Source organism: Apis laboriosa, unplaced genomic scaffold (genome assembly GCF_014066325.1).
Source record: "Apis laboriosa isolate Shangri-la unplaced genomic scaffold, ASM1406632v1 scaffold113_cov153, whole genome shotgun sequence".
In the NCBI taxonomy this organism is placed as follows: domain Eukaryota; kingdom Metazoa; phylum Arthropoda; class Insecta; order Hymenoptera; family Apidae; genus Apis; species Apis laboriosa.
This window is the reverse complement of record NW_025220892.1, coordinates 175,499-202,711: the sequence shown is the minus strand read 5'-3', so window position 1 is coordinate 202,711 and position 27,213 is coordinate 175,499. Positions and strand designations below refer to the sequence as shown.

Genomic DNA, 27,213 nt, shown 5'->3' with positions numbered 1-27,213 from the left:
AATCGAAAAATAAAATATATGATGCCTACGTTGAATGAGATAATTGAAATCGCCGAGGGAGGAAGATTTAAATCTCTCATTTAATTGAACTCATTCTGATCATGGGACGATTTTGAGCATCCATATATTTCCCAAATCGACCCCAATGCCAAAACATTGCGGTCGTATTTTCGACGCAATGAAATTGGAGGAACTTATTCCTATTATTTTTTCAGAATATTTTAGAATATTTTATAAATCTGAGATTCTTAGAAAAGACCAATAGAAAATAATTTTATTTTCGCAAGAATGAGATATTTTTTTTTTTTTAGAATTTAAAAATTAGAATAAATGGAATAAAAAATATGGAATAGAATAATAGAAATAAAATAATAATACAAATGGAATTGTAAAATAAATTTTATGAAATATTAAAGAGCTAATAGTACGTTGGATAAATTCAAGAACGTATAAATTTTCCAAATTTCTAATATATCTCATAATTTTGATGAAATTCTTGAAAAGATCAACAGCGAAATTTTTTCCATCGAAAATATATTAATTCGCGAGAATATAAATGTTGCAAAAATAAATAATATGGAGTGTTAATCAATAGTAGAGCAAATATTTTCAAATAAAATTGAAACGAAAAATAACGAGGAAGGCCAATAACAGGATAAATTCTCAATAAGCTTTACTTAAGCTTGTTTGACGGGGAAATAAATATCGAGAGGTTAATAACGCAATGAATATGCTCGATCATTTCAAAGAAAAATATCGAGAGCCTAATAATTCGTCGAAAGTGATTTCGGTTGAAAATAGTAATATAATCCAAGTGTTTCGTCGGTGAATCTCGTCTTACAAGAAATGGCGTCTGCGATTCATTAACTTGTTACAAAGCAGCAACGACCGTGGTAACGAAGTTTAGTTCATTTAATTTCCCTTCCATAATTGCTTCTGCAGACATCGGTTCTCTTACTTTCAGATGTCGGAGCTTACTTTCAAATTAATCTGTTATTTGTACCCTCCCCGTAGACTTATTCTGCAACTTCTTGGAACGAATTAATTTAAATGGCAATGATGATTCTTTAATTGCTAACTATAATTATATGATGGTTTCGTTTCAAGTTAATAAGTTTAAATGTGTATTCTATAACTTATAGATATAAGGTTGAATAATATTTGATATTCTTAATGAACGTAGATTAAAACAATATTGCTGTGTATAAGTATAAGAGAAGATTTTGTTTATATGTTAAATTCTTTTTATTTTGATGAATATTAATTTAGGATTGTCTGTTGTTAATTCTTAATTTGTTTCAGAAATAAGAGTTTTTGAATACATTTTTGAATATAATTTTTGACCCGTTTCCTGTTCACTGAAATTTTTTATTAGAAATATTAAATAGCCTAATAAGATTTCTGAACAAGAGTTATTCGTCGTACTATTATTATAGTTTCTCGATTTCTTTTACCTTTCATCGATTCATTTGTGTGATCAATCAAGAAAATCATTCGTATCTCTATCTTATTTAAATGTTGCAAACAAACATTGTTTGATAAATTATTGTTCTATTTCTCTATTGTTCTATTTCTGTTGGTTGGTAAAAATTATGAAATATCGGTTGAATGACGTTAATCAAGATAATTGTAATAGGTGCAGCTGGAAAGAAAGCATGAAATGCGACACAGGTTAACGCAGGCGCGTAATTTCGCTGAGAATTAAAAGAAATAAATCATGGGGAATATATTTGGGTGATAGGAGGGTGTAGAATTATTCGTTGCACCGTCTTTTCAGCCGAGCATCGCGATTAATATCATCTGATATTAATATGTACACGTGAATCCAGGTAAATGGCTGAATGAATCTGATTTCTGGCAATCTGATTTCAGATTGCAGCGTTCAACTGCATTTAATTGTATACAATGTGCTTTTGAATTACGTTACTAATTATATATTGTTGAAACTATATCGAAGATTTGTAATAATGTTTCTTATTTTTTAATTACTTCAATTTCCTATTACAGGAATCATCTTTAATCATTTAATCAGTTAATCATCTTTAAACAAATTTTTTATCTATTTTATAAATTTTATGAACTTTAGAATAATCCGACAGGAAAAATTTGAAAAACATTTAGAGATTGTAATATTAATAAAAAAAGATTATATATGTTATATTTAAATTCTGTGATATTTTATATAATACCATAATTTATTATATTCATGTTAATTTTGTTTTTAGATATTATTATTATTATGTCAAACCATCGGATTGTAAAGATTAATTAATAACGAATACGTGTAATAATAATTATAAATAAAATTTGAGAATCATGTTTTGTAATATTATTTTGTTCATGATATCAAAAATATTTATATTTTAAATTTACAAATTAAAAAAATGGTATATTATTAATATGTTGTATATTATTAAATATACATTTAATTTTGTGAAGCATAAAGTAACGAATGAAAAGTGAAGAATTATTAAAATCAGTCAGTTTTAAACGAAATAATCATATGTATCATTTAACATGTCTTCAATTCTCTACGCAATACAAAAAAAAAAAAAAAAAAACAAAAATACAAAAGTGTAAAAATGAAAAAATATGGAAAATTTATAAATATGCATATCGCGATAATAAACAGAAAAAAATAAAGAATATTTATATATATTTATAGATAAAACATGTGTTCAAAACATATAAATATATTGCTTTTGGCTTATCAGCTTACTATTTGCAATTTAATCGATGTTTTCAACCAAGAATTATTTTTAAACATTGAAATTGTTTGTATAAAAAATAATTACGTACCTTGAATTGCAAATTTATTTATTTATTTATTTTTTTACCAAAAAACAAACCATGTAAATATCGAAGAAATTTTATATTTTCTATTTAATATTTGACATATTTAAAATGGTTACACTATTTAATTTATCCTGTAGTTGTTTGTAACTTATCAATTTTCTAACAACGACCTCAACTTCATTTTGCAAACTTATATGAAACTTTTCGAATATCTATAGTAAAACTTCTTCCTGTTTGCAGATCACTTCTATATAAAGGTTGAAACTAGAAAGCTTTTGATCTATTACACTTCCTAATTTAAATTCAAGTTATGTTGCCTGTGCACTTGTATGCATTGCAAGCACAGATTCTATATATAGTATATTAATGAATAATATTAACGAAATTGATAAATATATAATTCAACAATTAAAAATTTAATTTAAACAATTTAATCATACAATTCAAACTTCAATCACAGAAATTTAAACCAATATTAATATATTTACAATATTTATTTTAAAAATATAGAAAGTATTTTTTGCAATGAAAATCATAATTACATGTATCTACCTTTCAAACTCATTATAAAAACATGAAGAACCAAAACGTATCTTGAATAAAACACCAAGTAACATTCCATCCACTAAAACTAATTTCCAATATTTCTTCCTCACGAGTCAACACACCAATGATCTATCTCAGAGTTTTTTAACAGAAATTATGTGAAATTCTTTTCTTCTAGAAATTCTAACACGAAGAAAAAAATGAAATTGATTTACAAATAAATACAAAATAAAGCCTCGATTATCCTAAATATTTATTATCTCAACAATATATTACTACAATACAATGCAAGAACACGGCATATGTCTCAAGACATAAAAGAAAAAAATCTATTGCAAATCTATTCATGCAATTTATCTATAAAATTTCTAATTTTAATATAAAAACCCTTATCCTACCTTAGTTACATCCCAATTTCGCATAAATTAATCATACATTAATTTCCTCTCTTAAATATACTCTTTTACTTACTTTGACAATAACAGCTTCCATTGTATCCATCTTTTATAATAAATTCAAACCTTTTCGAACAACAAAACAAAACAAAAAAAAAACAAAGAAAAAGCACGCATGAATAATCCAGCGTTCAGAAGAGAGATCGAGGAAAAAAATATTGAGAAATCCTGCTCCACTCGGAAACTCGGCCCGTTCCGGGGATCAGGACATCGGTTTCCTGATCGAAAAATAATGCTGTTTCGCGACAACGGTATTATCTTTCCGCGGTCGTCGTCGTGACGCGATTACAAAGTTGCCGCCAGTTTACATCGAATATTATTAATATGCATGAGCGAATCTTACGAAGCTTGCGCACATCTCGAATCCTCGTGCATGAAAGATATATATGTGTATATACATATGTAAAAAAATAAGGACGAACGAAATTTTCCCGCGTTTTCGTGATTTCTCCTTCGTTTCCAGGGCAACGTTCTGGAATTCCCTGGACGGATCCGTGGCAGGAATTCGAACGCGGGTCGAGTGATAAATAATACTGTTGGGAGCCCCGTCGTGTTTTATGCATTCGAATCGCGAATGGTCGGCGGCCATTTGTACGCGCCATCCCTACTCGCGTTGGGGGGAAGTGAGAGGGGAGAAGTTTCGAGTTTGCTCGATCGATCAGCTCTCGATTAATTGAAGAGTAAGGACGTGGAAAAGATTGTGAGCAAGCAAGAGAAGGGAAGCTTTGAAGGAAAAGCTTTGTCTTTTGGCTATCGAAGAAATATAGGATTTTTTATTATGGAAACGAGGTTTTTATATTATACAACGTTGGTCGGATGGACTTTTTATTTTTATTTGAATTATCGATTATTCAGAGGGATAAAAGAAACGTTATGAGAGAGACTTTTCGTTTCAAATTTTTAAGTATTCGTGAAATTTTAAAATTTTATTTTATATTATAGAATATTATAAGAGAGAATACGAGAAATTTGGGAATAGTTATTCTAACTCACGATCCTTCCATTATTCAATTTTACGAATTACCACGGTTTTATGCACGCGAAAAAGCGATGTTCTCACGTTTCCGTTTTAGTGTGTCGATTGATGAACGATTTTCATCGGTGTGATTCGGTATTTAGTCCCTGGAAGCGTCTCGAGACGTTTGGAAAAGGTGAATATGAAATATCGCGTTGAATGGATCAAATGGATTTCTTACGATACACCGTTCGTATCGAAGCTTAACCTTATAGCCTTAGATATGCAGGGTGTTGGAAAGTTCACCTTTAGTGAATCTATTCTAAACCAACCAAAAAATAAACACAAAAATATTCTCTTCGATATATCGTACAATATATATATCTCCTATTGTACACTCTTCTTTGAAAAGAAATCCATTTGCACATTCTTATAAAAAAAAAGGAAAAAAATATTCCAACACTTTTTATTTAAAATATTAACCATATTCTTACATATCATCTCTTGTGTTTGCAGCTAGAATCAAAGATATCCCATATTTTCACAAATCTAATTACAGAGCGATCGATAAAACTCAAGTATCGAGATCTAGAAAGAGTTATTTTAAAAGATTCCAAAAGAAACGCAGCGAATGATTTCTCTCAATCATCCCTTGTTGTAATTCGGCTTTCCATCAGTCATCAACTCCGCTTCACAAACTCAAACAAGATTCGAAGTTTCGAGGAATGCGTTAACTTTGCGCGGATGATGAAAATAATTAATTAGATCGTACGGATGAATTGCACGATGCGTTGGCCACAACGGGATCGAAATGGCGAGGAGTTGGGGCCCGCTATGATTCCATTAAGACACGAACTTGCGGAATTTTCGACCGAGAACGATTCGCACAACGATTCGCACAACGATTCGCGGATAACTCTAGTATGACGAGAATTCGAGCTCGTAAAACGCATGGATATTAATGGTTACAGGATGAATTCAGAAATTTCTGAATTGCGCGGAAACTTCCTCGAACGGAGAAGCGCGAATTAATTTAGTGGAAAAATTATTTTGAAGTAGAAACGTCATAGAAGTTAATGACGAAAAACAAGTTGTTGGGTACGATTTAATTATCGTAGAAGGTAGAAAGCTTTTGCTTGATTAAATTTTGTTGACAGTTTATTCTTTTAGAGGGAAGAATAATTAAATGTATTAATGAGATGTTATAGTATATTTTATTCTATACTAGGTTTTAAGAGTAATTGTCTTCTTTCGGAATGATCTTTTGCTTTCTAGGTGGAAAAAACAAATAGAATTGGAATATAAATAAATAATTTACTCGAATAGAAAAGTATGAAATGTTTTTCCTTACATTAAATATATTATCCATATTAAAATTCACGTTAAAATTAAAATATCCAAATCCAACTATCTTCTCAAAACGTATTTTTAACATTCTCTTATCTCTTAATTATAAAACCAATATATATATAAGTTCCAAAAACTCGAGGAAAATTCCCATAGGAGAATTACTCTTTAAAACTTCAACTTCATAAGAATATTCGATAAAAATTTTATCGATCGAAGATTCCCCCAAGAGGAAACTATTACCTCTTGAAACTTGATATTCCGAAAAAAAGATTCTTAAAAATCTCCTACCTGCATCATAACACAAACATAAAAATCGTCATCTGTATTTTACTTTTTTTTTTTTTTTACACAGAAACACGATTTCACGATGAGACTTAATTTGAAATCACCTCGACAACAAGAAAACAACATCGTACGTACATACCGATATTTACAAGCATTTCTGAAGGCAACCCATCGTGAAAAAAATGTTTTTCCACGCGAGAGTGGGAATTGCGCAGGGCTATTCGCTGTTCCATCCGGTATGAAAGGAATTTTCTACTCACGTGTTTGGTGGCAGTGTATCCGGTGATCTGTTGAAGCTTGCTGCTGACCACCTTCGTCCCAGTCTTGCCAGGGCTTTTCTCGCTCTTGTGCCATATCCCGATCACAGTCACTATGAACGCCACCACCGTGATAATACCGATCAACAACGACAATGTCACGATCTTGCTACGGGGCGATATTACCATCGCCATTTTTCCCCTCGTGTTTCCTCGCCAATTTTCCGTGTCACCCCCACCTTGCCCCTAGGAATCGTCGATAATCGGTTTTATCTTTCAACAGAACGGGAGTGGAAAGAAAAACGATCGATCAATATAAACGATTCGATTAACATCAATATATCATTTATGTATACATATATATCTAGGTATATGAATATATATATATCTCTCTCTTTTTTTGTTTCTCTTTGTTTAAGGGAAATAGGAGCGGTTACTAACTAGAAATATTTCTCTCTCACACGGCCAACGATTTTTCAACTTAAGGCTCCCTCCTGTTATTATAACTTTATCACGTCCTCGTACTCGAATATCGACGACGTGTCAGCCGAGTCCTCGTGGACCCTCCTTAAAGTCATCTGGCAGAGTTGTACGGATCGATTTCCCAACGAGATCGATCCTTCGATCCACACCACACCCACTTTCGTCGAGCAGCCGTTTCGAATTTCTTTCTCCCTTCCTCTCCCTTCCTCTCCCGATCCGATCCTGTCCACCTTCGATTCGATGCTCGATTCGACGCTCCCTCGGCTCAACTTCCGCTCCAACAATTCACCAAGCTTTCCAGTTTTCCTCGAAGGGGAAACTTCCTCGAGGAGACCTGTTTGCTCGTGTTTGGCCGGGATTCGTCATCCACTCCCTACAATTCCACAACTTTCCACGAAACGATCTTTCTTGATCGCGGGTTCGATCTCGATTTCGAAAATATCGCGGTGGATCCACTTTTTGAAATTTCTCCGGGAGATTCTATCGTGGACTAAGAACGATTCCTTGGGGACAAGTTTCTTGGGGAACTTTGGGGAATTTCTTAATCTTCTTCGTAATTTGCAAGCACATCCGTGTTAAAACCGCGCATTACGATCCTCTCGCGCAATCCCTTACAATTTTTAATCAAGTTAAATCGATGTTGCTCGTATCTCCGTTTGTATATTTCATCCTCCGTTCTTTCTTTCTTTTTATCGCACGAGGAAGATTCTTAATACTAATCCGATCGTAAAAACTCCGTTTCATTTACTATATTTACTCACTTTGAATTTTTATTTAAGAAAAAAATATTATTGAAAAAATTTTGCAACTGCTTTTCATACACGGATACGATGATCGTCAGATTCACTTCTTTTCAATTCCATACAAATTTTTCCCTCTCCCCTCCCCTTGGAGAGAAATGAAGAAACAACCTCCTTCGAGGTGCTAACAACCTCCCCCCTCCACCCCTTTTACAACCGAACGAGCAAACAAAACCCTATTTCTTCCTCTTCCTCTTCTTCGATCACGTTCGTCCGTGTCCGTTTTCATAACACAACAATAAGGCTTCGTCGTTCGCTCGACACGGTCGAACGTACAATGTTTTCAGTTTCCACGGCGAATTCCACGAGGGGACGTGTTCGATGGAGGCGCACACTCGCGAGGATCAACAAGTTTAAACGGGCGCAGGGGATCAACAACAACGAGTCGCGATAAATTCGTCTGAATAATCAACAATAAAGTTCCACGGGGGATTGTTTCAGCAACGAGAGATACATCCTTTCCAACTATTTCCAACTCGGTCGTTCGGGGATAGGTTTAACGAGGGTCTCGAAAGACCCGTGGCTTCGCCGCCCCCAACTCGTTCTCCGCGAGTCCTCGTTCCAATGGACCCTCTCTGGTCTCTTCGAGGGATGGTATCAATCGCCGTGGAAAGCCACTTTCCTAGATGTTACGAAAAACAACCACACGTCACGAATTTTCCAACCAACGTTACAGGCTTGATGGGGATTCGAGAGATTCTCGGTGGATTGTTGCGAGAGAATACGAGAATCGAAGGGAGGAAGAGAAGTTTTGGTGGCTGTCGGAAATTCGGATGGTGAAACGCGAATATTGGAGTTGAAGTTGAAATAAATTTCCTAATTTGATTCATTTTTACTCCTTCTCTCTATTTGAGAGTGTCTTTCCTTGAGTTTGAGAAAAGAGGGGATTATGGATTTAAATCGTATTACGTAGAATTTTATGAGAATTTTTATATCCCTTTTTCGTGATCTTTTAAAAATATTAAGTCTAAGAGTATTTGAAAATTGATGAACTGTGTTAATTAAATTTAATATCCATTTCCTTATTGAAAATTTGATAATCTGTATCGAAAGTACACGGTACAAAGATGATATAAATTGATAAATTACTTTTATAGAAACTTGAGAATGGATGTAAAGGATCTTCTCGAAATGAGAATTTAATCGCTTTAAGAATGGCCTAATTCGCTTTCGGTAATCAATCAACATTTTACACCGAATAGATAAAACTGATAATTTGATATTCGTTAATAAGATTGTACATTGAGACGTTAACGAAGATAAACCGTTTTTGGATAAAGTTTTATATAACAATCCCTTAGGATTAATGGAAAATTACTAATATTCCTTTAACGCTTATCATTTTCCACTCTATTTTATTCTGAATTACAAAAAAAAGTTCACTTTTTTCAAAACGACACCATAAAGTAAGTCCAACGATCTCTATTTTCAAAGTAAGATCTTATATTCTTATCTAATTACAAGTCTCGTTAAATAATCAATCTTATTCGATGAATTTAATTTAGATTTGCTTTAATCTGGATTGAAACTTAACCAAAATTAAACGTAATCCTTCGATTTAATCTACTTCTTGAGTTTTGGGACCACGTTTCCAAAGAATATTTTCAAAATCCCAAATTCTCCATTTATCCCACTTTTTCGATATTTAAAATGTTCAAAATCGTGACAATAGTTACACGCTACAATCCAACAAAACTCGATATTTGCTATAACAATAATTCATTTATATTTATACGCAAATCTCACCTTTTTTTTTTCCTTTTTATTTCGTCGACCAACACGGTTCGACACTCGAGAACAAAGCGAGATTCGTGTCTTGACGCGGTGAAATTTGGCCGCGGACAAAACGCGAATTAGAGGCGTGGAGAATCACGGTGGGGGCGTGGCGGATCTTAAACACAGGGATCAATTTCCCTCGACCGTGTTATCGTGGCCGCAGCACGGTAACGGCATTTTCATTCGACGAGCATCGCCCGTTATACCGGGGGAACGCTATTTTCATTTTGCAAGGTAAAACGCGGATGCTGCGGCCGCGCATGCTAATGGTATCGAAGGACCGTAATGAAAATGAGGGACGCATTAAGCTGTGTTCCAACCACCGTGAATTTCGACTGTGACGACTCGTTTCTCTGCGACATGAACGCGCATTCGTTAGTTGAAAGAAAATCGTATATCGCCGAGCGTATATAAAATTAACGTTAAAATTAAGCATTACTTCGTTTTCCTCGATCGAGAAAAATTTCGTCGAGAACATCGTGTGATCTCGTTTTACAAATCTCGTTTTTCCAATGAAAAATCTTATATATTTTGAGGAAAGTTTATGTAGAAGTATAATGGATGGATATCTTGAGGGTCTAAGAAGTTAAAACAAATGCAAAGTGTCTACTTTTGTAAAAGCTAAAAATGGAAAATATTTAATCGATGCATATGTGTCATTAAAATCCATTCAAGAAATAGAGGGAAGTATGCTTATTGAAGTTGCTTTTTGATTCATTCCGATATCTCAATTGGTTGCTGAGATATAAGAGCTTGAAGTACAATATGGAGTTTAAGAATGGAATTGTGACTCGTTAATCTATATTTCTTCTTGAAAATGCACTTTCAGGAATCGCGTCTGTCACTCGTCTGAAGTTTAAAATAGGTCAGTGAGACGAGGTGTGAGCGAGAGATCCAAATAAACGACAAAGATGGAGATAGTAAATGATCAAAAATTATTTTTTTTTTTTATATGATTCGATATATCTCAGGAAGTCATGTCGAGAAAAGTTAAAAAGTGTTTTAAAAAGAAAGGATCCTCGCTTCTAATGGTCGTTCATTCGTTGATATCTTCAAAGTTATAAATATATCTTCTAAGTTTAAAGTTTTTCTAATTTTTAATAGACTTTAATCAAGTTTTAAGATAACGTGATAGATTACGTGATAGATACATTTATTTATATTAAAAAAGAAATTGAAGGATTGAATTGAGAAGATTTGAATTTAATTGTAAAAGATATCATATGGAAGTGAATAAATTTATATTGAAACAATTTCTGGAATATAATATTTTTCTTTCTCACATATATATATCTATATATTGTTATTTGTATTTATATTATTTATGTTTTACACAATTAACAGGCAAATATATTAAAATATAATGATATTTATCTTGGAAATATTAGAATATGGATTTTTAAAAAATAAATTAATTCTATTATGAATATAAATTTGATAAATCTTTATTGAAATAATATTTATATTAATTAATAAATATAAAAAATTTTTCGTTTCATTATTTTGGAATATCCATATTCATGAGAACATTTAATTAATGGAATAATAATTAAACAATATTTATAAATTATATAAATTTCAAGAAATATATACATATTATCTCATTGATAAGTATTGATTAATAAAACTATTGTCATTTTTCAATGAATTCAGTATTTTAAAAAATGTTTTCAATATTTATTACCATTACTCTCTATATTTGTTCGAAGGAAAAAATATATGGGAAACTTCGTGTCGAAATAAAACACATTTGATATTCAGTTTTAACATACATAAAATTATTTAGCTTTTAACGTTTTCGATAAAATTTTCAATCTGTATGAAGTTAATTTACATATAGAAAAAAAATATTCCGTGTGTTATCTTCGATTAACGATTGATAAACAGATATCTTTTCAGATTGTGAAACAATAATTCAAAAACCAAATTAAAATTTTTTCGTACTTATCAAATTTTTAGAATAGAATATACATAATATATAGATCACCAAAAAAAAAAAATTTTTTCTTTTCATTATTTTATTTCATTTAAAATATCCTTCCCATTTACAAAGCATCCACGAACGATTTTACAAACTTAAACAAAATTATATCAGAGGAATCTAATATCCTTCTTTAAACTTTCCATTTTATTTCCAACAATTCTCGATTCATACAAATCCCTTCATGAATTTGTATCAAGTTTTACAAATCGCGACCTCGAAATCTGAAAAGGGAGTATCGTGAAAGAAGAAGTTGAATCAAAGTGGAGCACAAAGGTGATTCGTTTACCGTAGCCATATCGGTCCGCCGTCATTCAACATTGAAAACCTGCCGGAAGACTGACCGGATGAAGCGTGACGCTTCTTCTTCCAGCTTCAGAATATCGTTCAACGAAGCAAAAACACGAAGGGTTTTCGTTGTCACGTTTATAACGCGGCTTCGAAGGCAAGAAGTTATTTTAGACAAAGGATATTAGTGTACTACAAACGATACTATTTATCGTTTACGTTTCATAGTTGTAATTTTATTGAACAGTGATCGAAATGAGTCATCGAGTTATTTTTTCTTTCTCGATCAATTTATATAATTGTACTATGTGATTTTGTCAGGAAAGAATGAAGACATTAGAAGAATATATTTATGAAATAGAGACGTATTGTTTAAAAAAATTTTTTTCATTTTTTCATTTGATCTTATATTGGATTATTCTATTATAAATCATAAATTGATATATAAATATTTCATCGCGTAAATAATTCCATTCTATATTAATATTTTTATATTTATTTCCAATCTTAACTTTACCATTTCACGTCTTATAAAACTTTGACATTTCAGTTCTGAACTATTGGATTCGATTAAAATTTTACATTAAAGACTAAAATACTTAATTTCATTCTTTGTGAGAGAAATTTTAAAACTTTTCGAAAACTACTACCCTTTTAACTTTCCTCAAAAGACAATTCATTTAGAGATATCATTTGATCACTTTAATCGATTAATTAACGATCAGAAGAAAATAATCGAAAAAGATATAAACAGACGTAAACATAGATAAATAGAAAGAAAGAAATATAATCAATCCGCGTTATTATATATTCTCATTCGCGTTTTAATTCGGTAATTCTCACAGCTATCGTTTCAACGCTCGAATATATACATAATTTCGCATTTGTTCGAAAAGGTGGATTTGGAAGGAGGATAATCGACGAGGGTAATTAAAACGAACGTTTAATGCATTGGATTACTGAATTTCGTGTCCTCGCGTGCATATTTTCCAAAGTTTTTGCGGTACGGAATTCGAACAGATTTCGCTTCGAATATCAATGGAAAAATTCCGTGGAAATTTCGTCCTATCGGGAGTAATTCACTTTTGGATCGTTATGCGGCAAATAATGAAGAGCGCTGGCTTGGTTACATTGGCGCATTCTTTTTGGCCAATTTTCGTCACGGCAATCGAGTTTTCATTAATCCATTAAATTGAAAAATGAATTTGAATCCGCGTACCGTGAAGATTTTGGTATGTAAGTTATGTTGCTTTCCATTTTTATATTTTTACATTTCTTTTTTCTTTTTCTTTTTTCGTATCATTTATCAAAATACAAAATAATTTTAGATCGGTCAAATTTTAAATTTTAAATGGAAGTAAAAGAGGAGTCTCGTTTGCACTGTTTGTTTGTTCACATTTATCAATGTTCATTTCTAGTTTTCTATTCTTCTATAAAAGAGAAATTTCGTTTCATGAAACTCAAATTGAAAGTTAAGAGGTACACAATGATCGTCGAAATGATATTAAAAGCCCACAGAATGCGTTGTCATTTAAAGTGATCGATATAGTTTTCAATATTAATGATAGTACGAACAGAAAAAAAGATTTATCGATCGACCTTCCTATAATGTTGAATATAATGTTTCTATTGTAATACTAACTAAGTTTCCAAAGGAAAAAATATATTAGAGAGACAGAGACAGATTTTAAAAAACGTAAGAAAAATTTCATCAAAGCGGAATTAGACTGAAATTGAACTTCAAATGAACAATTTTGTGTTTGAATGAAATGTCGTATATTAAATATACTGATCCAATAAACAACTTTGATTCCTTTATTTTTCTGAAGATACTTAAATTTAATTTGAAGATTTTATATGTTCTTTAATTTTTAAATAAAATTAAAAAAATGTATCTTAGAAATCTAAAATTAATTTCAATCATTTCTCCTAGCAAAGAAAAACTTTCTAAAATGATAAAAATTCCACCTACTTAGAAATATTCTCATGTATTCTAAATTAAAATTCTAGATGGGAAGTTTCACGAAAAGAATAAAAATATACATTAACTAAATTCCATAATTTTTGTAATTTCAACTCTCATTTATATTTAAAAATTCCAGATACAAGATAACTAAAAGAAAGCAGAATTATACGAAAAATAAAATAATACAACATATCAATAATATCAATAACTAAACCTTATAATTTTTTCTTCTTAATCTTAATTCATAAACCTATTTAATTCCTCATCACGATCTTAAATATTTAAGAAAATATATATCAACAAAACCCATCATTGTAATCCATCGTTGCTTCCAAAAGAAAGCAAATTCTCCTTTTAAATGTAACCTCATTACCTACTCACGTAGTCCAGAGAACTCGAGATCAAGAAAGGAACATTCTTACGTGCTCGTACTCTCAAAGGCTCGAAGAAACTGGAGGGGGCCAACCCCTTATCATTATATTTCTATTGAAGTTGAAAGAGCACACGGTTTCACGTTCCGCGTAGATTCAGCAGTAAGAGTTGAAAAATTCAAAGCGCAAGTCGGTCGAAGAGGTATGCAAATGAGCACCCGGGGCACGAGCGTGGCTACGACTATTTCCACTGTTTTTCTATCCCTTCCGGTAAACACCGAGTTCGAAGCGGATGCTTTTACCTTCGTTCCTCCTCCGCCAATTTGTTTTCCGCGCCTTCTCCTCTCTTCCTTTCCTCTCCTAACGCCTAACAATGTCTCCTTGCTTCCCTTCAATTTTTCCCCTTCCTCTTCATTTCCAATCCTCCGTGTATACACCTCTTCCATCCCTCCCCCCACTTCATTTTATTTCATTTTAACAACGATAAAATTGCGGGATAAAGACAAAGGAGAGGAGAGGAGCGTGGAGAAAGATAAACGAGTTTCGACCAGTTTCCACGAGTTTTTTGCGCTTCGACTGCTTTTAATTCACAAAAGTAAACAGCGAGAAGAGTTCATACGATTTCGCTCGTTAATTCTTGCTCTCTTCCCTCTCTTTCTCTGCAAGCCCTTTTCCTCTCCGCGCTCGCCAACTTTTTTCTCTTCCCCTCTCCCCTGGAATCGCTCCCCAGACCTTTTTCTCGTAGAATATCCTCAGGTAGCTCGTTTCCAGCCGGTAAATGGCCAACGAGGGAGAAAGAGAGACGGAGAGAGGAAGAGAATTAAGAAAAGAGCGAATCAGAGGCGAAACAAAACTCAGGGTGAAACCGTTCCCTTCATTATACCAGGCTCTTTCTCTCTCTTTCATTTCCTTCCTTCTCGCTCCTTAAGTTTATCTTTGGCCCCGTCTTCTGTTCTCGTCATTCAAACACCGAGCATGAACCTGCTTCTGCTCTCTTTTCTCGTTGAAGAAGCATCGAGTCCTCCTTTCCTCGTTTCTTTTCTGCTCCACTTCTATATTTCACTCTTTCCTTCTCGTTCGAGAAGACTTCTCCCTTCCTTACCTTTAACCGTTTTCCACCGCGTACGTGACCCACATACATTACCCTGGTTACGTTTCGAACACGTCGATATCCTCTTGTTTCGGCCACCGATAATTTCCCTCTCTTCTTCCCCGAGGGGAAAAATGCACTCGGCTAATCCGACGATCCTCCAATGTTACGTATTGTACGTGCCATCCGGTTTCCAGTTTTTGAGAACCTTTATCCGGCCACGGGGTTGAAAATTATGTGTCGATTTGCGTCGATTTCAGATATTGGAATCTTGTTTTCGACATAGTTACGGAAATGTTGGAAGATTTTAATATTACTTTTAGAATCTAGATTCGCGTTCGGATATCGTGGTAAGTTTAAAAATAAATTTGGAAATTGTGCTATGATGTTGTATACTTATTTCGTTTCTGTGTAAAATAATAAGTAGATGGTTTTAGTTAAAAGTGGTGAAAAGAGACAATTTTTGTTATTTCTATTTGTTGTGCTTGAAACTCTTTTCATCAAATAATTGCATATCGATTGTAAATAGAATTTGTTGTACGTTTTGTATATAGAATAAATTGTAATTAAAGTAAATTGTACAATAAAAAAATTTATTGTATATTGTATACAATCTCTCTAAAAATCAATTATAAATAAGTATTTCTTAATAACGAGATTTCTAATTACACAAATACAAAAGTTCTCTATTAGAAAACTATTTCTCAATTAGAGACATATATTATACTTTACAACAATCATTAAAAAAAAATTTCATTGGAAATAAAAATTAGAATTTCTTCCATTCTCCAATCTATCTATCAAATTTAGAAATATAATAAGTTCATCAGCAAATCGATAAAATCTCGATTCCATCCCAAAATTCTGCTCGCCATTTTAATCCATTTTTCTGCGACCGATGCGTTTGAAATTCGTTTGGAACGCGTTTTAATCCCCCGCATTGTGCCAGAGATATTTGTGCGCATATAGTCCGGTTTGTTCGTTGACGCGATTGAAAAAAATAATAAGTTCATACATGCGAGGAGCATTGTCTTTAAAAACACTTCGTTTGGAAAAATTAAATTTTCGTAAAATGGATTAAGCACTAGCGAGGCATAAATAAACGAATAGGTGAAAATACGCGGCCGTTATTACGTGTTTTCGTGTAATTCTTCTTTTACAATTGGAAATTTTGACGCGTGGATCGTAGCTGAAAATTGGCATTATTAAATCTGCTATTCCGCCTCACGTTTATCGTTTATTTCTCGTTTCCTTTATTACCGGTTTACACATATATTTTCTTAAAAATACCGATCCTGATTTTAATATTAATAATAATGTAACATCGTTGCACCGATTAAATCGGTTTTACATTTTACGAGAGATTACGATCGTTTTATGATCGCTGGAAATAATTCAATAATTTCAATAGGTAATTACTAGAATGAATCTGCAAAATTACCAAAATTACTTGCCAAAAACGTGATAAGTTATACGTTTATTGTGTATTTTGTGTATTAATATTATTTTCGGTTGTTTCGCGATGTTTTCATTCGTTTGTCGTTAAAACGAGATATTAAATGACAAGTTTTAAAATTATTGATATAATTAATATATTACTAATAATTATAAGTTCTTTTTTATTTTGACTTCCAATGTTAACGCATTAATGCAAAAGGAAAAAATAATTCGAATTGAATTCCAGATTACAATTGCAATACAAAAAAAATAGAAACTTTAATTATTTATTTATTAATTTTTAACTTGATATTAAATCCTATATAAAATTATTTTCCTATTCAATAAAAATCACGATAAAAAGCAGAATTATTTCGAATATAAATATGGCCAAATAAAATTGATATTGGTATTCAAATTATTGCATTTATATTAAATTAAATAAAATTAATTTGATAGCGATGAAATAATAAAATAATCCAAAAAAAAAGATCCATCTTTTTCATCATTAAAAATTAAATTGAATCAAATTAAATCGCAATTATGAAATAACCACGAATCATTAACGTTTGAGAAATAACCAATATTCGAATATTTTATTTGAACAACAAGTGAATTCAAAGATAAATCAAAAATCCATCGTATATCAATTTAATTCCCGTGAATTCTTCGAACGCCAACGTTCTCCTCTTCTTAAAAACACAAGGGTGACCACCTTTAAAAGAATCGCAAAAATTTCCTGGAGGCGAAAATACAATCAGCTACAAACGACGGCTGTTATGAAACAAAGATAACCCAGGGAAAAGGAAATTAAATTCTGTATCTACCGTCAAGCGCGAGCCAGTGCTCGCTAACACAATATTCGTTCTTGATTCTTTTCTCGTCGTACCAAGGGGGGAAAGGGATATTGCGCCTTTAAAGATTCATATTACTTCACGAAAAAAGAAAAAAAAGAAAAAAAAAAAANATGATGCCTTTGATCCGTGTCCAGTGAAACGCGAATTATTTGAAAAATTCGCGTGCCTTTCGAAAAGGCAGGAGAAAACGTTCGTTATGTCAATAATTTAATTATTTAACATGGCGAAGTTGAAGAAGAGATTAAGAAGGTTGGCTTGTTGAATCGATGAAAAGAAGAGAAAAAAGAAAGGGGGAAAGGGGCTTGTTTAATTCATAAACTTTGCCAACTTTGTAATCTCGAATCTTTTTTTCTCTTCTCGTAATCTTTTCCTCGAGATTGAAGTTTCTGATAAGTGTGACTTTATCGGTGTTTGGATTTAAAAGATCGATAGAAACTGTTCACGTAGATTTGGAATTTCATGGGTTTGCGTGGCTGCGAATTCCTTTAATTTCATAAAAACCTCAAAAAGATCAATTAAAAAATTAGGAAACTAGAAATTTTAAACAATTCTAATTCTTCCCCTCCCCTTTTTCTCCTATCTATCTATTTTCCCGAGAAGTTTCATTTCATCAAAATTTCTCTATTTCTCTATTCGATGAATGTTAAATATTCTATATTTATCGTATAATAAATACGAGAGAAATTTATACAAAGTTCTGAAACATTAGACAAACGAAATAAGGGATGAACGATTTAAGCGAAAATTCTCTTATACGATTACATCATCTCCCAACTATGAACAAGAAAAATTCTATTGTGCTATTTATCTATCGCGCAACCCCGTTTCAAATATTCTCAATAAGATCGATAGAAGTTGAAAAAGCAAATTTATCCTCCAATAATCTCATGACCGATGAGTTGAGAAAGCTAATAATTTATCCCGCGATATTCTCGAGATCGATAAGTTCGGAGAAACCGATTTATCTCGAATCGTGGAAAGCGTTTCTGCGATTGACGCGAGGAATAAACACATTTGGCCGGCTTGTCGCCCGAATAAATCTCCCCACAAGGAGGAAAATGAAAATAGAGCGAGTAATTTTCACGCGTCCCGCTCATTGTAAATTTATTTTCCGTCAAGATGGGGGATTGACTAGCGAAAAAAGGTGGCCGAAAAACCGGAAGAAATATAAGGGAAATAGAACGCGAATCGTTTCCAGAGTTCACGCAAATCATCGCGATTTCCATTTCGGTGTTCTCTGAAAACAAGAGTTCGTTCCCTTTGGTGTACTAAGGAGAATTAACTTCCCTGGGAATTATGTCCACTTTTCCACGGTTAATCGTAACAATTCTGTTTCGAAAATGTTATACTATTGTTCAGAAGTTGTATGCATATGAAGTGACTGATTTCATAAATGTGCAAATTTGTTTAGAATACGGTTCATTTAAAATTGGAAATTAGTTGAATTCAACTTGAATATTACTTTATTATTTTATTGCACTATAACGGACTATGTTAGGGGGAGAGAAATTCGAATTATATTAAAGGAATAAACGAACATTAATAAAAATTTAACATTTAATAAATGTTATTAAAATTAATCATTATTTTAATTATAAATTTTATAACTTTTTTTAAATAATCATATAATATGTTGAATTGAATATAAACTTTGATCAATATTATTTTCAATGAAGCTTCAATAAAATCTTATTAAGAATTCATACAACCTATCTCTAAATTTTTATAAGAAATTTGTATAAAATAATGATACACAATAAGGTATTTGTAATTTTATTTTAATTTAACTTAGGTTAAAATTTATTAAAACTTTTCCTAGTGAGCGTGAAATAGAGAATAATTATGCAGAAGGAAAGATGAAAAGTTTGAATAGACTGCAAAAAGGAATAGGACAAAAAAAAAAAAAAGAAATAAATTTCCTAATGAAATGTATGTTGTATGCAACTAATTAAGCTTTATTCTTATATAATACAGTTTCCATTTCTTACAATTTCACCTACTCTTATTATAAAAACTTTAATGTTTTATCAATTTCAATTAACCTTACTTATTAGAAACGGAAGAATTATATTTCTTATTGTTTGATATTTCAAAGATAAATTTGTAATTTAATTTTAATTAAATTATTTGTACCAATTTTATATAATCAACATCTTGTGATTCATTGAATCACAAATATTTTTTCCCATTCTTTTTTAAATAATTATAGATTTTTATATAATCTATTGTTAATTTAAAATTTTCTCTAACAAATTATATTTAATACAATATTATTAATTTTATAAATTTTTTCAATGAAATTGAATTAAAATTAAATAAAATTAAAGCAATGCATCCCAATGTGTCCTCTTTTCTAAATCCGCAATCCTTTTTTTATAATAGTCAAATAACCCGTGACCTCTTTTCCTTTTAACAATTCTCTAAAAAAGTATTTTTAATAAGACAAAGTAAATAAATTTTATTCGTAAAAATTTAATTTTTTCTAAATATCTTCGTAAATAACAATAGCTATATCAAACTATAACTTGAAATTATTAAAATTGTATTCAAATTTCATAAATAATTTTAATTCATTCTCCAAATATTTAAATTTACATTAATTGATTAAGGGAAAAAAAGGAACAAACGATTCTTTGTTAAATAAAAATTATCCTTCTATTTTTGCCATTAAGAAAATTCTTTTTATTCTTACATCTTCGAATTTTAAGACATCACTAAAATAAATAACATTTCTGCGTTTAATAAAAACTTTTTCATTCTTCATCATACGTTCGCCGTATCATTAAAATTATCTCGATATGACAGTTTTAATCATTGCAAATTAAAAGAGTAGAGCGCAACAACTACGCTTTCAATGGAACAGCTAAATAATTATCTCGACCTCGACTAATGTCCACTTTAATTAAGGCAGAAAAGACAGTTGCGGTGAAGACGAAGCGGAAAATTCGTGACCAGGACATCGAATACGCTCTCGAGAAAAACGCTTCCAACATTTTCACGGTTGACCGACATATCCATCTATTCTCACCTCCGTCTGGAAATTGGTGAAAAATTTATCCGCGACTAACGTAATTATCTCTGAGTAGCTAATGTATAAATATCTTTTTCGCATTTGAACAAAAAGCTCGATGAAAATTAGCATATTCATATTAGCAAACAAATTAATATTTTAATCGCGTTGATTGAGAAATTTTATAATGATTACATCGAATGAAAATTTTTAATTTAATATGACTTGATATGACTTTTCAATTATGTTTAATTTTTTTTAGTTAAATTTGAAAATTTGAAAATCATTAATAAATTCGCACAAATAATTTCAATTAAGTCGTATGTCGAGGATTTAAATTTAGAGTTTAAATTCAAAGCAGTTAATTAATTTTTCTATAATAGGCAGCTTATGAGAGAATTTTAAGTATTAAATAGAAAGAAAAAAAAAAAAAAGAAAAGAAAAGATAAATTGACGTTCAGAATTATCTGTCAAGAAATTCATAAAATATTTAATATAATATGTATGGATAGTTGATAACAGATTGCATTATATTATACTTACATTATAAGCCATACATTCTTTTGTTTTTTTTGTCACAATTTGTCTTTTAACTATTGTATACATATATATATATATATATATATATATACATTGAATATGTTGTAAATGCTTGTTTGTTAATATTTTTTGTGTAACTGCAAGTATATAAATACTTTCAGTCAAATGCACGCGTACTTCATTGGCTTTCAGTTTTTTTTTTATTCTTTTTATTTTTTTCTCGTTTCGTAAAACAAATTATACAATTTATTATTTCATGCTCGGGAATCTTTTGAAATCCATTTCTATATTTTTATCATAATACGTACGAAAAATATTTTTAAAAGAAAAATATTTTTTAAAATTTTCTACCAGACATTTGTAGTCTGAATAAATTTTTTTTAAATTCGTCATAGCTTTATTATGTAAATGCTGAAAATATTATAACAAATTTTTGTATTGTTATTGCACGAAAGAGATTATTTTAAAATATAATATATGATACTAGTATTTCTATATTCGTTAAAGCGTACCATTTATTAAAAATATAATAATATTCGATATAACCGACTATAAATTTTATTATTCAATAAAACTTCGTAAATTCTTCAAAATATTGATTTAATTTTTATATTTGAATACTATCGAAACCTATCGTATTTCAGAATTATTGAATTTTAAATAAAATAAAATAACTACTATGTAACAAAAAAAACATTATAGTTATCATTTTAAAAATATTTGAGGCTTCATCGTTACAAAAAGGCCAAAATAAATTTAAAAATAATATATACAAAAAATATATAAAAAAAATTGAAATTTAATCTTTTTTTTATTTTTGAAACTAAATATATCATTTACGAACATTGAAAATGTATTGCGTAAATAAATGAATTAATATCAAAATCAAAATTTAAAAAAAAATTATTTGAAATATTGATCGATTTCGAATGATACATATTCTGTAATTTATTATTATTATATATTTAAAGATAATCATATCAAAATCATAGATATTGAAATATATGATAATATCTATCTGGTTCTATTCACTTTGCAATTATTTAAAAAAAAAATGTGCTACGAAAATTTTGAATTCTTCAATTTCTTCAATTTCTTCAATTACGAAATTAACCAATTAATTGAATTAAAAGTTTTTAATTAATTTTTGCATAACACTTACAAAATATTTTCACGGAAATATGAGCTACATATTCACAATAATCTCTGCAAAAAACATTTTAGCATGTTTCGATAAAATTAGAAAATGAATACACTACATTCTTAATAAATATTTATGCTTATAATAATTTACTTACTTTAAATCTAGTAATTAGTTATATATGCAATTACCAGATTATTATATCATTTACGCTTGATGCTTTGATAGCGCCTTAAATGTTATTTCCATTAAAACCGCAGTTAAATCATTAGGTTCGTTATCAGATATTAATATGGATGGTGAAATTTAGTAATTTACCATAAACGTTGAGCGTTTAATAATAAAGGAATACGTATGACTCGGCGCTTTTCAAACGTGGCGCTTTTAATAATGCGGCAACCCTCGATTAAAAATTAAATTGAAAGGGCCTATTAGATCACTATCTGATTTAACTACGTGTTTATTACTAATTACCGCTTCGAAAGTATAAAGGAGAACGAGCAACGGCACTCATGAATGCGTAAACGAGTTAAATTACAGCTTTAATTAATTCGTGTGCGGGCAAAATAATACAACGTCAGAGAAAAAGTAACAACGATAAACGAAAAGTAACGATAATAAAATTCTTTGTGATGAAAAATATGGGATTAGGATAATTTTTAAATACAGATTTAGATTTGCAAGAAATTAAATTTTCGTGAAGTTTTAATCGTTAATATCATTTGTAAAATTAATATCATAAAAAAATAATGTGATTGAATATATGGCTGTCAGAAAATTTTAAACAAATTAAAACAACTTTTTAAACAATCAGTTTTTTTATCTTCCAAATTCGGATTGATTAAATTGAAATTAATATTATTGGAAAAATACAATTATCAAAAAATGTGAAGAAAGATTGTGTAACGTTTTAATTCCAATCTCGAAAGTGAGAATTGACGTTGATTTTCAAGAAGAAAATTGAAATTACTGAACAGAAAAATTATTGCTGAGAAGAATACAATTATTAAGAAAAAAAAAGAAAAAAAAATATAACGATTAAATATAAAATTTTATATCCTCGATATGGTTTCTGGTTTTATGTAATATTTTATTTTCTTTCGAAAGATCGAAATCGTTTCGATTGATTACAGTAACTTCCTAAACGCTTCAATTTTCTTCGTTTGAAGAAGTTCACAATTCGTTTATGATACGTAAAATACTTCCTTCGATATAAAATCGAAGATTCTCATTCCTATGAAACATGTACTCTGATCGTTACCAAAAGATTCGAAATTTTACCCCATTTTTCCTTTTTTATTCTTTCTCCCGTCTTTTCACCCTTTCAGGGAGAAGTCAATGCCGGAATGTAACGCCGCGGAAATTGAAAAGTTCGAACGAGTTCGATCTAGTCATGTCATCGAAAAACCATCGAGATCGGGAAAAGCTTTTTCCATCGTTATCTTTCGTGTCTATGACCGTCACTACATCTCAAGCCTCGCGAAAGGATTCAAGATTTCCAGAGACGAATGCAAATAGCTTGAAATTTTATTTTATTTTAAATTAATGGAAAAGAGATGGAAAAGAGATTTTGAAGAGCTTTATATCAATTCTTGTAAATATCAATGTTCCAGATTATTATTCGCGATGTAATAAGTAAATTAAGTTTAATTACATTGTCCAATAATTGAAATAAATTTTGAATCGTGCCACTTTTCGAAATAATTAAAATCGCAATGATAAGTAGCACATCATTATGTGCAATTGTTATATCGTCGTTAACGAAATAAAAATGCAGGTAAAACAATTAATACACTTCAATTGTGATTTTAATTATCTTTCGTACGTAAACAATTATACGCAATTAATTAACAATCAAAATTACGAATATTAAATATCTTACGTAGATATAAAATCGTGAAATTAAATTTAAGTTTCTGTATGCTGAAGACAGACCATTAAAATCACAAAAAACGACAGATAAAACTTCTATGTTTTATGGAGAAACAATTTAAATGAAACATTTTGACTCGTCAAAACTCATTCAGAAGATAGAGAAAATCATGGCATTGAAATTGCTTTTCGATCCATCCTGATATCTCAATCCGTTGTCGAGATATAAAGATTCAAAGTGTCCATAGTGGTTCTTAAGCAATGCGGAATTTATGAATGGGCCCGTGACCTACATTTTTACCTGGAAGCGCGTACTACTTCCAGGAATCGCGTCTGTCACTCGTCTGGAGTTTGGGGTAGGTCAGTAAGACGAGATGCGAGCGAGAGATCCGAGTAAGCGACAAGGAGGGAGATAGTAAACGACCGAAAATTACCCTTTCCTTTACACGACGATATCTCGGGAACCGAAAGTCGTATCGAGAAAAATCAAAAAGCGTTTTAAAGAGGAAGGATCCTAGCTTCCATTGATCGTTCATTCGTTGACCGGAAGTTATTATCTTCGGAGTTATAACGATTTAATTTTAATAGAGTTTAATCGGGTTTAAAACACGACTAAGAATTATCTTTTCTTTAAACGATGATATCTCGACAACTGGAAATCGTATTGGGATAAACAAAAAAGCATTTTGAAGAGTGAAGTTCCAAACTTTTAATGGTCTTTCATTCGTTGACCGTAAGTCGCTATCTTCGGAGTTATAGCGGTTCAAAGTTTTCCTAATTTTTTAATACCCTACACGACAAATACGTTTATTTCCAGAAAAATATCACGCAAAGTGAGCATAGAATTTCCTCCCTATTATTATTGCAAAAGTTAAACAATTTTTCTTTTTGTTTGGAAACTTATCAAAAAATATCGAAAGCCAACCATTTTCAAAGGAGAAACCTAAAACGTGTAAATCGTTTTTTCTCGTGGGCAACGCGTGACACGTGTTCCATGCACCACGAACGATTTAATAGGAGACGCAATTGCCGTCACTTCTTATCGAGTTCGTTTAATCGAAGGTTGACCCGTTTTTCAATCCCACCTCGACCGCACACCGCTACCTTTCATCAAATATAAATTCCACTCGAGATTTCATTTCGACCGTGGCTGCTTTTCTCTAACCCCCGCGAAACGGTAATTTCTTTCGCGATGCCCCTGAGACTTTCGTTCGCAGGGATGTAGGTTGAAACCGTATACGCGTTGAACCGTGCCGCAATTCTGTAAATTGTGAAATTTTTCGTTTCAGTATAATGTGTAATAATTAACGAGGAAGTGAAATTTGTTCCCGTGGAATAACACGTGAGTATAATTGAATCGTTTTCAGAAAGAAAAGTAAACAGAAGTATCTCTCTGTTTTTTTTTTTTTAAATTACAAAAAATTAGATTTCTTCGAATTTCGTGATAAAATTGAAATAAAATTGTTATTATATAACTTTGAATATTTACAATGTTCATGTATATTTATAGAATATAAAGTAATTTTATTTAGACAATTGGAAAAGTTTAATAGCTCAAATCTTCTTTAAATTAATTTATTGTCGAAAATATAGAATTCGATAGGAGTGAAACGATTCCTAATCGAATGTTAAATTACTATTGAATGATATTATGTTACACGCTTGTTCCCTATATTCCGTATTATTTAATCGCGATTTTTAATAGGTGCAATTACAGTGATTCGAATTTCGAAGTGAATAAAACATCATGTTAGAGTGTTCTATCTATAGAATCGCAATATGTTGCGGTAATTTGTGGCAAAATTACCGGAAAATCGTGGTCAATCGGATAAATTTTCTTACAAACTAATATACATTTTTAATTGAATCTTAAAACTCGATAGTTCCAACGTTTAATAACCCACAATATGCTTGTCTGAAATCGAATCGATCATGGAAATCGGACTTTATCCGTCCAAGCGTGAAAATAAAATCGAATCAAACGAGCTGGACGTAAGGCTGATTGTTCTTAGAAAAACATGGAATTGGCGCTCGTCCTAATTGATAACTCCTAAACGAACCGTTATATCTTGAAAGTTAAACGAGGTTATGCTCCAGTTACAAGTTCTCCGAGCTAACGGATGCGAGAGAGCCGGTATTCTCGCTATAATGCACTTTTCGACATGAATGCATACTGGGAACTACGAGCCGACGCGACAACACGCGGTTCTAAGCGCTTCGACATCATGATGCTATACATAACGCATGATTTCATTCAGAATTTCATCCTCACATCCCTCGGATCGAATTATTCTCCCATTGTCTTGGCGCGGTAATGTTGCACGACAGAAGATTAGGTTTCAATGATTCGTTTCTCTTCCTTTGTTGCGTCGATTCTCCCTCTCCGAGAATATTCCGCTTTTATAGGTTATTACAGGCTGTTATAACGAAGTTTCGAAAATGAAAGTTTTTTTTGTTATTGCGTTTATAAAATTTTTATATATTATTCTTATTATATTTTCTTTTTTTTGATCCGAATAATCAAACAGAAGAGATGCAGATATTGTGTTCTAGTAGCTAGAAAGTTATCTGAAGTAACGTGCAATTATATTTCGAATAATTTCAAATATGTTCAGATTTATGCACGCATAAATTTAACAAACGACACCTCAATTTTGGTTTTATCAATCTATTCTCCACCCCCCTCCAGTCAACCCGCAACCATTTCCACGAGAACGAGGCCACAAAACGCGTGAAATTCTCAAGAATTACGAGAGCTCCGTGTCCATGCACGTGAAACAACCGAATGAAAAGCGGGAATCCGATCTCACAAGCGAATAAATTCCGTCTCGTCGAATGAGGGGACAATAAACAAGGATCGAACAAGCTCTCTGTTTCCACAGTGGCGAACAAAATCATAGGATTATGATTTTCAAATTTTTTCTTAAACAATTAAACGAAAAAATATTGAACTTAAT

At 31.2% G+C, this 27,213-nt stretch overlaps 1 protein-coding gene across 8 annotated transcripts in view; it reads right to left on the bottom strand.

Moving 5' to 3' along the window:
* LOC122716526 (collagen alpha-2(IX) chain) overlaps positions 1–27,213 on the bottom strand; it is a 333,714-nt gene that overhangs the window by 143,169 nt on the left and 163,332 nt on the right. The window contains exon 1 of one of the 8 annotated variants that reach the window (XM_043939750.1): positions 6,648–8,064. The exons of the other annotated variants lie outside the window; for them this stretch is intronic. Within the exon in view, the coding sequence (XP_043795685.1) occupies positions 6,648–6,839 (192 nt within the window). The 5' untranslated portion in view covers positions 6,840–8,064. Of the gene's footprint in view, positions 1–6,647; positions 8,065–27,213 lie in introns of those variants that run through there. 8 annotated transcript variants of the gene reach the window in all.